Source organism: Coloeus monedula, assembly GCF_965178545.1.
Source record: "Coloeus monedula genome assembly, chromosome: 18".
NCBI lineage: Eukaryota > Metazoa > Chordata > Aves > Passeriformes > Corvidae > Coloeus > Coloeus monedula.
The window spans coordinates 7,815,343-7,828,863 of record NC_138798.1 but is presented as its reverse complement, the minus strand read 5'-3'; the positions used below and the strand labels follow the sequence as shown (position 1 = coordinate 7,828,863).

General features: G+C 43.2%; 1 protein-coding gene across 1 annotated transcript in view; it reads right to left on the bottom strand.

Moving 5' to 3' along the window:
• ARVCF (ARVCF delta catenin family member) overlaps positions 1–8,141 on the bottom strand; it is a 142,179-nt gene extending 134,038 nt beyond the window's left edge. Inside the window, exon 1 of the mRNA XM_082293666.1 lies at positions 7,840–8,141. Within this exon, the coding sequence (XP_082149792.1) occupies positions 7,840–7,860 (21 nt within the window). The 5' untranslated portion in view covers positions 7,861–8,141. The remainder of the gene's footprint in view (positions 1–7,839) is intronic.
• Positions 8,142–13,521: the final 5,380 nt, after the last annotated feature.

Below are 13,521 nucleotides of genomic sequence, written 5' to 3'. Positions count from 1 at the left end.
CTTTGTGGCAATAAGAAAAATAAAACTGATCCCATGTAAATGAAACAAAGATGATTTTGACTGGAGTCTCAAAAATCAAGAAGCAGAAAAACTTAGTGGATTAACAGTGTGTCACGCTAGATTTAACAAAACTGCAGGCAGATGCTTCAGTTCCTATTTACACATCAAAACCAGCAGTCAGGTTTTCCAAATTATTCAGCAGATTGACACAGCACTTTTTAATTGATCTCTGATCATATCTGCAGCTGGTGGATACTAGCTTAAAGGTTTGAAAGTCTGACCCTCAATCCTGGTTACCTATATAGCAGCAGTTTCCTCTTTGAAGATTTGGCCCTTGAAGACATGGTAGGGAAAAATAAATTTTTCAATCCAACATATCAGGAAGGGTCACAACTTTTTCAGCAATTAACTGAACAATGTTTTCCTTCTCACTTTGCTTTTTCATACAGCTGATGGAAGATACTTATTTTTGTATGTTAAAATATAAAAGCTGCAACTGTAAATACAAAGGTCCATCACCAGTACATAAAAAATGAATTAGTGCTTCTTTGCACTCCTTGCAGTGAGAGAAGGGTGCAGTGTCACCTTCTGTTTGCTTCATATTTCCCGAATGTTAACCAAGTTAAGTCTTCTTTGCCCTCTCCTACATCTAAAATGACTGATGGCTGCTGGTTTTGATGTAATTACAAATGGCTCTTCCCTCCAGAAACAACCTGCTCAAATGAATATTGTACCTTAGAAGCAAAGTATTACCCTTAAAAATTGCCAACGGTGTGCACTAATACATAGCCCTGGTATTACTGTGCCACTGACTGGTGTCATGGCTGTCAACAACAAATGAAAAGCTGAGTAGGAAAGAGAAAAGAAATGGGATGTGATAAGATTGCATCATAAAATACAAGATAAATGTGTCACCATGACCAAGATGCATTCTAACCTCAGGTAATAAAACAACATGTCTTGGTCAAAAGAATTACCCAGATGAGATGAAATTGCTGAGGACAAATGTGAAATGTTCCTCGTCTAGCCCACATTTACTCATGCTAATGTGTAATTTTTAAAAACCCTTGTAAACATACTACAGTCAGAAGTACAGACCACTCCTGTTGGTCAAAGAGGAGAATGAAGAACTGGAAAGTATAATAAGCTTATTAAAACACATGGGCAGAAAACGAAATCTATTACTGAAAAACAGAGACAGGAGCTGCAGCATCAGGTTCTGATACTCAGAGCTGGGACACAATCACCCCGCAGAAGTGAATTAACACCTAACCAGCACACTTCAGAAAGTTGCCAAATCTTTAATAAAGATCTACTGACTTGCTCGGCAGTACTAGAAGCTAAGGGAAGGCTTTCTGCACAACTGATTCAGTGAAATTTCATCCAGAAAACAGTGTGGCTAGCTTCACCCAACCATGAGCATTAGGAGGCACCCCTGCCACTGTCCCAGCACACTGCCTCCCCTCCTGGGGAGGAAAGCAGAACTTTGTTTCCCTCCTATTTGCAAAGAGCCAGTGGGTTCATCTGTAACAGCATATAAAGGATGCAAAGCACTTCTGAAGCCCTAAACATAGCACTGAGGGCTTCAAGGCATGTGTAAAGCAAGGCATTATGCACACCTTGAATTCCTGAATTTCCATGATTTCAGAATGGCCATTCTGGAATCCCCAGTAAGGCAAGAACGTCACACCAGGAAGGTGCCTGAAGTAAATGATGTCCATGGGAGAACATCAACGTGACCTGATGCAGAACCAGAGCAGCTGCTCAACATAATTTATGCCAACAGAAGAGGCAGCGGTGGCGTAAAAGAACTTCCAGGTATCGTTTCAATATGAAGAATTAGTTTGGTTTACCAGTGATTAACAAGGATTCAGGAAGGTGCTGATGGAGACATCTAGCCACCCACATAATCTTCTCTGTAAGTAAGTAGTTTTGTCCATTCAAAACAATTTGTTTTACATTACTGCAATGCAGTACTGTGTGAAGCCCCATTTGTAGTCTTACATACCGGTTTCTTCATCAATCCTTTCTCCAGAGCTACTTGGAATTAACATACTTTCAAAAGGCCTGTGTTAAACTCCTTAAACAAGTAACTTTATCTTATTCAAATCTGGAGTTCTCATCTCTACATAACTCTGGTACAGACACTGGTTTGTGTCTTTGTTAAAGCATCACACACCCAACCAGCCAAGGCTCACTCACTGCTGTGCCCAGGAGCCAAAAGGGCTTTTTTCCCCTTAACAGCAAATTCACCTGAGAACTATATCAAAAGGGAGGGATGCAAATATATTCAGATGCAAAACTTACTAAAACAATTTCCAAAAGTTTACAATTCAAACAGCAGAATAATCCTAGTCACACACAGGACCTGTTTATATCTCAGGGCTCTACCATTCATAAACAAGTTGTGCCGCATCTCTTTCAGCAGCTCCTTAATCAATTACAAGCTTGTACTTTGAAAGCACTTCTGAACATTCCAGATAATTCTTCTGATCAATCTTACACTACACACACATCCAGAGTAATGCTACTTAAATTAAATCATCTTCTCATCTCCTCCGCATATGTATTTTTATACTCACACACGTATATATAAACACACAGGAAAATACAGTCTCTACAGTATAAAAATAAGCCCTCACTCTGGTTTCATTACAGACTTTCAGTAACATCTCTCTTAACATTACAATAGTCTTGCTGAGAAAGTTTTGCTGAAAATAAAAGTTCAGAGCTGTGCCAAGTGATTTAGCTTGCAGAGGCAGAAATTCCAAAGCTCAAAAATTCTCCAAGTTTACTTAAAACACTTTATTTTTTGAACACTGAGGAGTTGTGATGCTAAGGACAGATGTGTGGGATTAGACAAAAGGGAAAACTCAGGCATTTCAATCTCCTGCTGTAAGCAGGTGTGGGCCTGACTCATCAAAGAGGTAGAGAACACCACTGAAAGTTACGAATTTTCACATTACTGCAGTATACAGGGAGCACTGAGTTCATGGAGTTTCCACCCCTTAATACAACAGAAAAGATTCTGCCCACCCATCTGTAGACACAAAAGATTATGCTGCCCTGAAAAAGCAAGCGTTGCTCATCTGGCTTCTCTCAGGTGCAGACACAGTTGCTCATTCTTAGGCATAAAGGCAAATTAAAAAAAGCTACCAAAGCCTGGCTGCAACTTAATGAGAGACAGAAGACACAAAGGACACTGTGACATTTAAAACTATCAATGTTCGAGTTTCGGTTTTCCTTTTATCCAAGAATTTGCAATATCCCCCCTCTAGTCTCAAGATTCGTTTCAGGGACTCCATTTACTCTTCAAACCTCCACTGGAAAAACAAAACCAAAGAAAACTTACAAGCAAAATCCTGTGTTTCACTTCTCACACGCTACTGAAACAACAGTGGTTTTAAAAAACCTGAAGAATAAAATCTTGTTATTGCTCTGTTCTGTCCTTGGGAAGATCTGACCAAACCAAATGTATACAGGGCTCCCAGGCCAAGGCACTTGAGATACTGTATTGTACTGTCACCTTGTTTCACCAGCAAGAGCCCTAACATGAGCTCCTGTTCACCCCTTGCCCTTTTCTTTCTCCCAGTAACTTCATACAGAGCCACTGCTCCTCCCTGTTTCATGCTCAGGAGGGAAGTATGACCCTTCCTGAGGCTCAAACAGCCTGGTTCAGGATGCCATTCCTCTTTTCATGAAGCTGTAGGGTTTGCTTCAGTTTTTAAGCTGGATCAGTTTGCTGGTTTTGCCCACAGAATGAGCCTCAAACACGTGTTTGCATTACCAAGAGGGCACCTTGTTGCACACTCTGGGAAACCAACAGCCAGCAGCAGCAAAGAACAGGATTTTCTGAACCCCAAAGCTGAATCTCCCATCTCACACCACAGTATCCACAAATATTTCCACAAAGGAGAACAAGCAGTGCTGCAGTCTGAAGCAGCAGCTTTTTAGAAGTTCCCCTGTATTACAGCTGCAGAATTTTGCTAGCACAGAAGAAATAACTTAGAGCAACTGAGGAACAGGGGCAGGAACAGGTAAAGACACACCGAAAATATGCTGAAACCCTTCTATTCAGCAAAATGCCGTGTTATTTTAACACTCAAATGCAAGGACAGAACTTCATCCAGTGGCTCTGATCCTACTCCTACTGAATCAAAACCTTAATTTAGTGGCAGAAGTGAACTCCTGGGAGAAGAGTGTTTAATATTACGTGTTTGCAAACAGCCTTGTTATAAACACCCAGTCTATCCAGTTTCAAATGTGGTTGTTTAACATGCTTTTTTCTCCACTTTATCTTCCATAATCAGTACTTCTACATTTGGAAAGACCTTGAGTGCACATACTTGTTTAAAAAAAAAAACCAAACCCAAATGCAACAAAACCCACCAAAACATATTTTTATTTTTAGTAACTGTAATGTAACTTAAGCAAAAACTACAGCCAGCCTGATGCTCCATGTACAACAGCTCCAGACCTTTGAGACAGGTGGTTAAGCAATACGGCCTCGGGAAGTGCAGTTGCTGGAATGCTTTGCTTGGTATTGGTATTTGCTTGGTCCATTGCTGTTATAAAGCTATGCACACACAGGCAGTCACACAGAATGGACATTATAGGCCCTCGCACCTCAACAGCTCCAACAGCACTTTTAAAGAACACAGTTCCTACTGAGGCCTTTTCAGAAACAGAACACTTCCACATCCTACACAGGTGTCCTCCTGCAGCTCCAGGGCTTCCTCCTTATGCTGAAGGACTCAGCTGTGCAAGCTCCTCTACGAGAGGTAAGGGCACATCCTCACATCTGAGTTCTGACATTCCACACCTGAACGGGACAGTAACTGCCTGAAGAGTTCCAAAATCCACCCTCCTGTAGAGAATTCCTGCCTCTGTGGCAGAGCTCATAGGAGTGTGTGCCTCTGCTCAGTTGCTCCAGTACATAGTTCAATGCCCCAGGGAGTCCCAAATCACGTTCCCTATGCCCAGCTCTGCTACAGAGGTCACAACTGCTGGCAAAGGGATTGCTTGGGGGAACAAGGAGGACTCAATCTTGTAGACTGCTACATCTCTTCACTCCAAGGTAGTAGAGCATATTAGACCTGTTTCAGGCCTGTCATATGTGAGAATCCATGGGTGAATCCCTACAGAGATCCATGCCAAATCTTACACTCCCCCTTCTTATTTGGTTCTTCTAATATGACTCACCCAACTGTTTGGAAAATGATTATACTACTGCATGCTGCACCTCCATGAACATTTCTTCTACAAGTTTTCCATCGCTGATACAGACTCCCAGCAGGGATGTCATTAACTGCTTTTTCATCTTGCCAGATCTACAATTTCATAGTCTCTCACATCAGTATCATCCTCTAGTGAAAAGCTTCAGGAACAAAGTGCTGAGGAAGGACAGCCTTACTGAGGTCAGTGCCTGAATTCAGAATGTTAATAAAGTATTTTCCAAAGCAAGAATAACAGAGAACTGAAGAGTTTTTGGCAAAAGTCATTTAAAGTGACTTCTTTCCCCTTCACAAATTCATGGCCCCGAGGCAAGCCAGCACTTTAGGTTTCAGATCCAGATCAAAGCTGTATGTGATACTGCATGAACACGTATTTTAACAGTTCCAGACTTCAAGATCCTTCTCAACTTCATGAACTCTTTACTTACTTCCAAGGCCATTACAGACTGCAGATACTCGGCACAAACTTCAACAGCCTTCATCCCTCATGAGCAGGAGGGGGAATGGCCAAGGGAAGACTCAAGAAGGTGACACCCACCCTCCACACTCATGACCACATTTATGGTTTTCAGCACTTGGTTCCTCTACGAATGCCCTCAGGTACAATGCTGCTTTTGCGGCCCAGAACTTCAGGAAGCCTGACTATTCCCGGCAAAAGCCAAAAGCATGATTAGAAGTTACTCTTCATTCTTTTTAATTACTATTTCACAGCTGTCTTTATCTAAACACAATATGCCTTCAGTTAATGTGGCAGAAGTCCATTTTAGTATCTTCCCTATCTTTACCTATATGGATTGTACAGACTTGTCATCCACCTCAAAGTCATTTATTCATTTGGTTTAGTTTTACTTAATTGTGATCATTACAGCTAAAGAATTACTTTCTAGAGGCTCTGTAACTGCATAATAAATTTATCTGACAACTCATGGCTTAAGACTACCACCTTTCATTAAGCAAAGCATTCTCTAATAAACTGCTGTATTACCAGATTAAACAGTTTTTCTGTTAAAAGGCCTCAGAATGAATCCAGAACCATTACTCCAACAGAAAAGATAAAACAGCATATCTCTGTCTGATCCTCAGCTATGACAGACAGCGTGAAAATTAAAACCATGAGATTTTTTGTTTTGATATGGAAGAAGAATTTACCAGCTAACTGAAAAGCATGACCTAAAGTGATTAACAACAACCTTCCACTCTCACTCAAGCTTTTCTGCCTACCAACACAGAAAACCCAGAAGACATGAACACAGCTGTACTGCCCGGGTCAAAAGACATTAAACATACCCTTTTTTTTTTTTTTTACTGTTAGCATTCTGCTCCTTACCGCCAGCTTTTTCCTTTATGTATTAAAAAAACCCAGACAAAACCAAAATCTCTTGGAGCTGCTAACTAGATCTATCTAAAACTCAACAGTCCATTGCATGTAATTTGACAGGTACAGTAGCTGTGGGTCAGGCTATGTGAACAACACCACAGACAAATCAAATCCCTTCCTAAGAAGCCCACAGGTAGCATGAACACAAACAAGCACCCAGACAAACCAGCAATCGGCCATCTCCAGCAGGCAGGACCACGATGCCAGGGAATCCTACAGACAAAGAAATGCTCACTCGAGGGCCCAGATGAAAGGGCTACTTTCCCCTCAAGGGAATCAGCATCCTATTTGCATCATGAAATGATTCAGCCTTCTGTTACTGAGATGGGTGAGTGGAACACAGCATATTAAACCAACCCGGAGAAACTCTAACAGTTCCAGTGCAGTGAGCCTAAACATATTCACAGATGTATTATCAGTGATGTATTACTGTTGCATTTTCTTATTCTGAAGTACTCTGTTTTCAATTATAAAGGCAGAGGAGAAAAAGGAGGATTAAGAAAAAGACACAACCTCATCCTAGTTGGAGAAACAGCTCTACCCTGCCACCACCTGAATTTATCGGGTTTCCTAAGGCTTACGAGGTAGGAGAAGAAGGTTACCCAGGGAAAGCACCTATGAATTACAGCAGCCTACATAATCTCTATTTATTTAAATCTTTGCCCTGGAATACCCAATGACACTTGAAAGTAAAGAACAACATTTGAAATATTTTTGCACCGAGTTTTAGGTCCATTATAATTATTAAGATGACAGCCAAGAGAACTTTATATTTAAGGTAACATTTAGAGTGAAAAACCGCCGTTTTTTCCCTGGTATGTCCAGCAACAAAATCCAAGAGAAAGCCAGGGAACACAGTATGGGAAAAGCAAACATTTAACAAAAGCACAATAGCAAAGCTTTCTCTTTTAAAAGCACTGTTTCTAGCTGTTCATGTCAAAGAGCTCCCTAGATTTATTGAGCAGGACGAGAAGGTCAAAGAACACAATGGCTTGCTTTTTTGGGTGTTTCACCAGTTAACACAACAGAGACAAAAGCAGAATCTCTCTCGAATGCTCTGCTAGAACGAGCAGCTCAGCTTTTGCTCTTAGTTCTCAGCTAAAAATGAAATTACAAGTAAACAACCCCTTCCAGCGCTGACAGCTTTCTCCACGCCACCAGGACCCCCGCACACGCGGCCGCAGAGCCCGGAGAGCCCGAGGGAAAGGACACAAGTTTCGCACTAACCTGTTTGAGTTCCGCAGGCATTTATGCGAGGTGCCGGTCCCGCTGTCCCCAGCACAGAACACCTCCGGCTGCCCGCAGCCCCTCCGCGGACCCAGCCTGCTGCTCTGACAGCCTCCAGAACCTCCTCCCTCGGCGAAGCTCGCTCCTTTTGTACCCGGACCGGCACCCTCGGCGCCCCAGAGCCCCTCCGCAGCCTCCCTGCGGACTGAGCCCATCCAAGGAAAAGCCCCGCTACACCGGGAGGACCGGCACCGCCGCGGCTCCGGCAGGGGACGCGTCCGCGTCCCTCTCACATGGCTCTGCCGCCGCTGCCCCGGCGCCGGGAGGCTCCGTGCAGGGGGCGGCACTGACGGGCAGCCGCAGCCGGAGCGGGCTGGGGCGGGCCACGCCCGGCGCGCCGGGGGAGCGGCGAGAGGGGCAGGGCCGGGGGAGCGGGGCAGAGCTGCCGGGAGCAGCCGCAGCCCGTGCCCGGCGCTCCCGGGGAGCGGCGAGAGGGGCAGGGCCGGGGGAGCGGGGCAGAGCTGCCGGCAGCAGCCGCAGCCCGTGCCTGGCGCTCCCGGGGAGCGGCGAGAGGGGCAGGGCCGGGGGAGCGGGGCAGAGCTGCCGGGAGCAGCCACAGCCCGTGCCCGACGCTCCCGGGGAGCGGCGAGAGGGGCAGGGCCGGGGGAGCGGGGCAGAGCTGCCGGCAGCAGCCGCAGCCCGTGCCCGGCGCCGCCGCGCGGTGCCTCCGGCTGCCGGGGACTGCACCGAGCGGCTGCGCGCCCGGAGCCCCGGGGGTTCCCCCGCTTCCCGGCCCGCCTTCCCCGCCCCCGGATCTCTCCTGATGGATTACAGAGACAAAGAGGGAAACCGCCTGTTCCCAGCGTCTCTCTGAGCGGTAACCTGCCGGCTCCGGCGACAGAGAGCTCTTCCCACAGCGCCTGCCCGGGGAGCGCAGCTGCCTCCGGTATTACAGGGCGGTCTGCAAGAAAGCACAAGAAAGGAAACCTTCTCGCTTGCTTACTTTTTGCAGTTCACTTCGAGATTAATGGCATCCCTAATGCGCCAACACCAAAGAACGATGATCTTCTATCAGCGTCTCCTCCCTTTTGCATCTTACACAGGTGCGGTGAGGCTTAGAGCTAAAAAGTACAACTTTTTTTAAAAAAGTACAATTTTTTAAAGCCATTCACCTGCCCACGAACCTGTCCCACATTCATTAGAAGATCGCCTGGACAAATTACTCATTACCAAAATGAATGCCAGATGTGCTGTGCCTTGCATCCACCACATTCTGCAACAAGAACTGGCACTTCACAGCGTAGTTCAACACGGTTTTCACATCCATCTATTTCTAGTAAATTGGAAGTACCTAGTTTTTAATATTCACTCCTTGAACAAGGCTGTGAACCTTTATGAAATACCTGGGAAGAAGCAGAGCTTTCCCATACTTCTTATTCTAGGATCTGATCCTTCTTTCTGCCTTTTCCACAAAACTGCAGAAAGTGATGTATTAAATATTTTAAGACATCAATTCTTAAAAGAAAGAAAACCTTAAGTGTTTTTCCCCCTGGAGCCACAACAGGGCAAGAGGAGATACTCAGCCAGCACTGAACCAGAGCCCTGCCCTTCCATGGAAGCTGTTGGCCAGACCTGGGAGGGAGCCAAGGCCCCCAGTGCTGAAAATCCAGCATTGCTTGCAGACACAGCCAAGGGGCAATGGTGGTTCTCCCTCTTCCTACTAGATTCCTGCAGCAAACCAATGCCACTAAGTAAATCCAACACTGTAACAGCTGGTGACTGAACAATGGTAATTAAGGACTGAAAGATACTGGCATCAAATTAGAGACCATTCCTGGAAAACAGGCATAGTCAAAGACAGGGAGACCAACTACACACCAGGAAGAAAGGTACAATTGAATAGTCTTTAATATCAGAACAGGCACCTTTGCACAAGAGGGTCTTTTCATCCCAGCTTCAGGTTCCCTGAAAATTTTAAAACATCCTTCCAGTGTCACCATAACTAACAGTTAATTTGTATCAATCCTACCAGAGGAACGTGAAAAAGTGGCATCTCCTATACAGTCATTTAAGAGTGGAAGAAATGTATCAGATCTATTGAATCCTATTTTCAGCCTTCCTACTAGTGCCAGTGTCAGCACTCCAGATGTATATTAGAGCTAAAGCTTTGTATTTTTGGGGCAGAGAACATGGCAGAACTACAGTACCCAGCTCATCCTAGTTTGTTTAAAAATAAATGCTGTAAAGTTTGACAAGGGCAATGGTAGATGTTCCACGAGGTTTAGCTGAAGTGATTTGCTTCACTGGAGGGAAAAGATGTATTCTATCCACAGGGGAATAATTTAGAGGCAACTGTAGTGGCCATTAATAAAATACGTAAAGGCCAAAGCAAAAGGAATAAGGTTTGTATGAGTCTCCTGTACTTTCGTAAAGCACTCTCCCACCCCTTCTCCTTGTCCAACTTTTCTTCAGTTAACAAACTAAAATAGCTCCACTTTTGTTGAGGCCATGCTGGCACAGAACAGCACCATTCAATTTAGCCATGCACCTGGCTATGTGCCAGACCTTTATACACTGTCAAAGAAAAAAACAGTGTAAAGCTTATATCCATAGGGCACTGAAGGAGCTACTCTTGCATGCAAAGCGACGAAACTGAAAACCTTCCTGGATGGACTTGCCAATTCTTACTCACATAAGAAGTCTCTCATGTTGTAAACCCACAGGTATTTGTGCAAGCCATGCAAGATTAGTGCTGCTGAATTTTGAAGTCCCACCTGCTGGAGTCAGGTTGTTATTTAAAAACATGCTTTTCTTTTAAAATATAAAATGGATGCTTGCAGGCTTTCTCGTTGTAAAGTAAATTTTGAAAATGTTTTGACTCAAAGCTAAAACTTTTGGGTTTTTTTTTTTAAGGGCAAATTACATCTCCAGTCCCCTTAGCCTCTTGCAATATTTTACCAGCTCTTATAATTCTGAATGCTGAGATTTGGCAATGTGAAGTCAAAGTACCAATTACCTAAAAAAGAGTTATGGATTAGATCCCTACTGAACTTCCAAATTCTGGCAACAAACACTATCCATTAGTATCAGACTGCTGACTACATCACAACCTTCCCCTCTTTTTTTTAAATGAACCTTAAATTCTTAATCTGTCACATTTTTTCCCAGCTGCAAAAGCAGGGTGAAAACCTTCTTTCTTCTTGCTGAGAAATTAAAAATTTATAAATAGGAAGGGATTTAATTCTTCGGAAGATGGAATAGTATAGTATCTCAGCCGAGCTCTCTTTTCTTATTTTCCCCATTACCCTTAAAAAATTCCCCCTCACTAGTGCTGCTCTATAGATTGATCTGCTCTCAGAGGCAGTAAAAAGGGAATGGTTTACAGCTCTGCCTGGGATCATAACATATGGCTTCAGTGATATGTAACTTCCATAAACCCAACAGAGCAAGAAGGCACAAGATGAATCAAGAATCCCAGCTAACCATATAGGCAAAAGCACCACCATCACCCATGGCAAGTCTCCGAATTAGAGAGCCTGTATTCATACAGGGGCTTCCATGCCAAGGATATTTTATTGTCCTTCTGTGAATTTCATGCAGCAAATAAACAAGGTAAATGGGAGATCTAAAGCACAGCACGCTGGGATGTGTCAGAGTGCCCTACAGTAGTGATTTTAATCCAGACAAATGAAAACAGAACATTCTATCTCTGAGATACATTTTGAAATCTTTTTCTGTTAGCATTACTGTCATTTTTACACGTATTTGAAAAGTTACAGGAGCCCTTCCAAAGCATCTGTACGTGCTCCAAAATGGTTGCGTGACTCTAGTAGGACACATCCACCCAGATATTTCTAACATTGCCATGAACATGGTTTTGACAATCTTCTTGCTCCCATACTGCAAGGTTAGAAATTGAGACAAAGCCAGGTTGCCTCAATCAGGGAGCTGTTGTGCTTATATGGAGAATGATTTTAGGTGTCTTTTTTTATTTAAGAAGCCAGTATTAAAAAAGAGGTCTAAAGGACCACAAGACTGAAGAACAATACAGCAAAGAGGAAGCAGACACTTTCTATAGGTTAACACCATCAGGCATTTCAGTAAGTTTAGGAGAGTTTAATTTGTATACCAACACAGATTCCATCTTGCTACATCTAATATCAGTCAACTCCATTTCATCTAAGTTGTCATATGACAGGATGAGAACAAGGACAGTCTGGTGACAGCACTGCTTACATTAGAAACAAAGGACAGAGGAAGCTACATGTCACTGCATATAGGTCGCAGTTGAATGAATGACCTATGTTTCTGTCCAGGAGCTTCATTTAGGTAAGAATCAACTACATTTTAAAGGGATAAAAACACCCTCCCCTCGAGCTTATGAAAAAAAAATTAAATTACCATGACATTTATAACAGAATGACAACAGAAAGGAAAACAAATCAAGTTTAAGGTTGGTACTGTAACCATAATTTCATGCTGTAGTTATTGGAAAGGAAAACAAAGACTCAAATGCAGGAAAGAAAGACTCAGTAGTAACCATTTTTTGTTTCTCAGATTCTGTTTTGGTTTGTGGATTTTCCAGACGATTTGTGCTGTATTTCATGCTGCAGATTACAAACACTTGCTCAGAAGGTACCAGCTTAACACATCATTCTCTCATCCAGAAGGCAGAAATGTTGTTTGCCATGATGTACTGGACTGATAACTGTCTGCACAATCTACCCATTTTCATGGTAATTACTGTCCTCTTCAAACCAAAACCTGAAGCTATTTTGCAGTCCCTTCTGAAGAGAGAATTAAGGTCCCTGTGTAGGAAATTTATTCCAGAACAGGTTTCTTGTATTTTAAATAGTTACATATGAAAATAAGACTGCAAAAAGGAAGAAGAGATAATTGAGATGGGTTAGAAACACAGACACTATAGTTCTTTTCTATCTTTAACTACAGTATTCTAAAAATGCCACTGTGCCAGGATTTTAGATTGAGTCCTTAAAATGAACTCTGACAGTATTCTACAACATTTCCCAGTCACCACAACTATGGATAAAAAATATTCTCTTCAGCTAGTAATTTAGTAGTTTAAAAAAGAAGCAGTTGTTGGGGTTTTGGATTTTGTTTGGTTGGTTTGTGTTTCGGTTTTTTTAAATAATACCTAAATAAAGAGAAAACTGTGACATTTATTTAAATCAAAGGCTTTAATTATAGTTGGCACACAGCCTCAGGCTGCCCATGGCCATCTTTGGCCATTCTGTTCTCAGTCACACTGATGACTTCAGTGAATTACTCCACATTTGTGACAAAGCAAGCAGGAACATAATTTGAACCCTTAACAAGATGGCCTAAACTAGCAAAAGACTCAGTAATTTATTCATGTCATCATAACCCAACACCCATTTTGGGCTCTTTCAGCATTAGTTCACAAGAGCTTACAGACACTGCAGAACAGCTGAAAGGGAACTCTACAGAATTTTTGATTTTAAAAGTCAGGTTGAACCCTGCAGGTCCAAAGCCCAAAGGGCTCAGGGGAAAAGGAAATTGCCAGGTTGGCTGCTTGGTGGTTTTATAGTTTCTGCAAAACCTTTCTGCAGCCACACGTGGCTTTGCGAGGGAAGAGGCTCACAAAGGCTGACCAGGTCCTGGGCAATGCCTCGTAGGGATAAAGCTCTGCCTCACTGCACC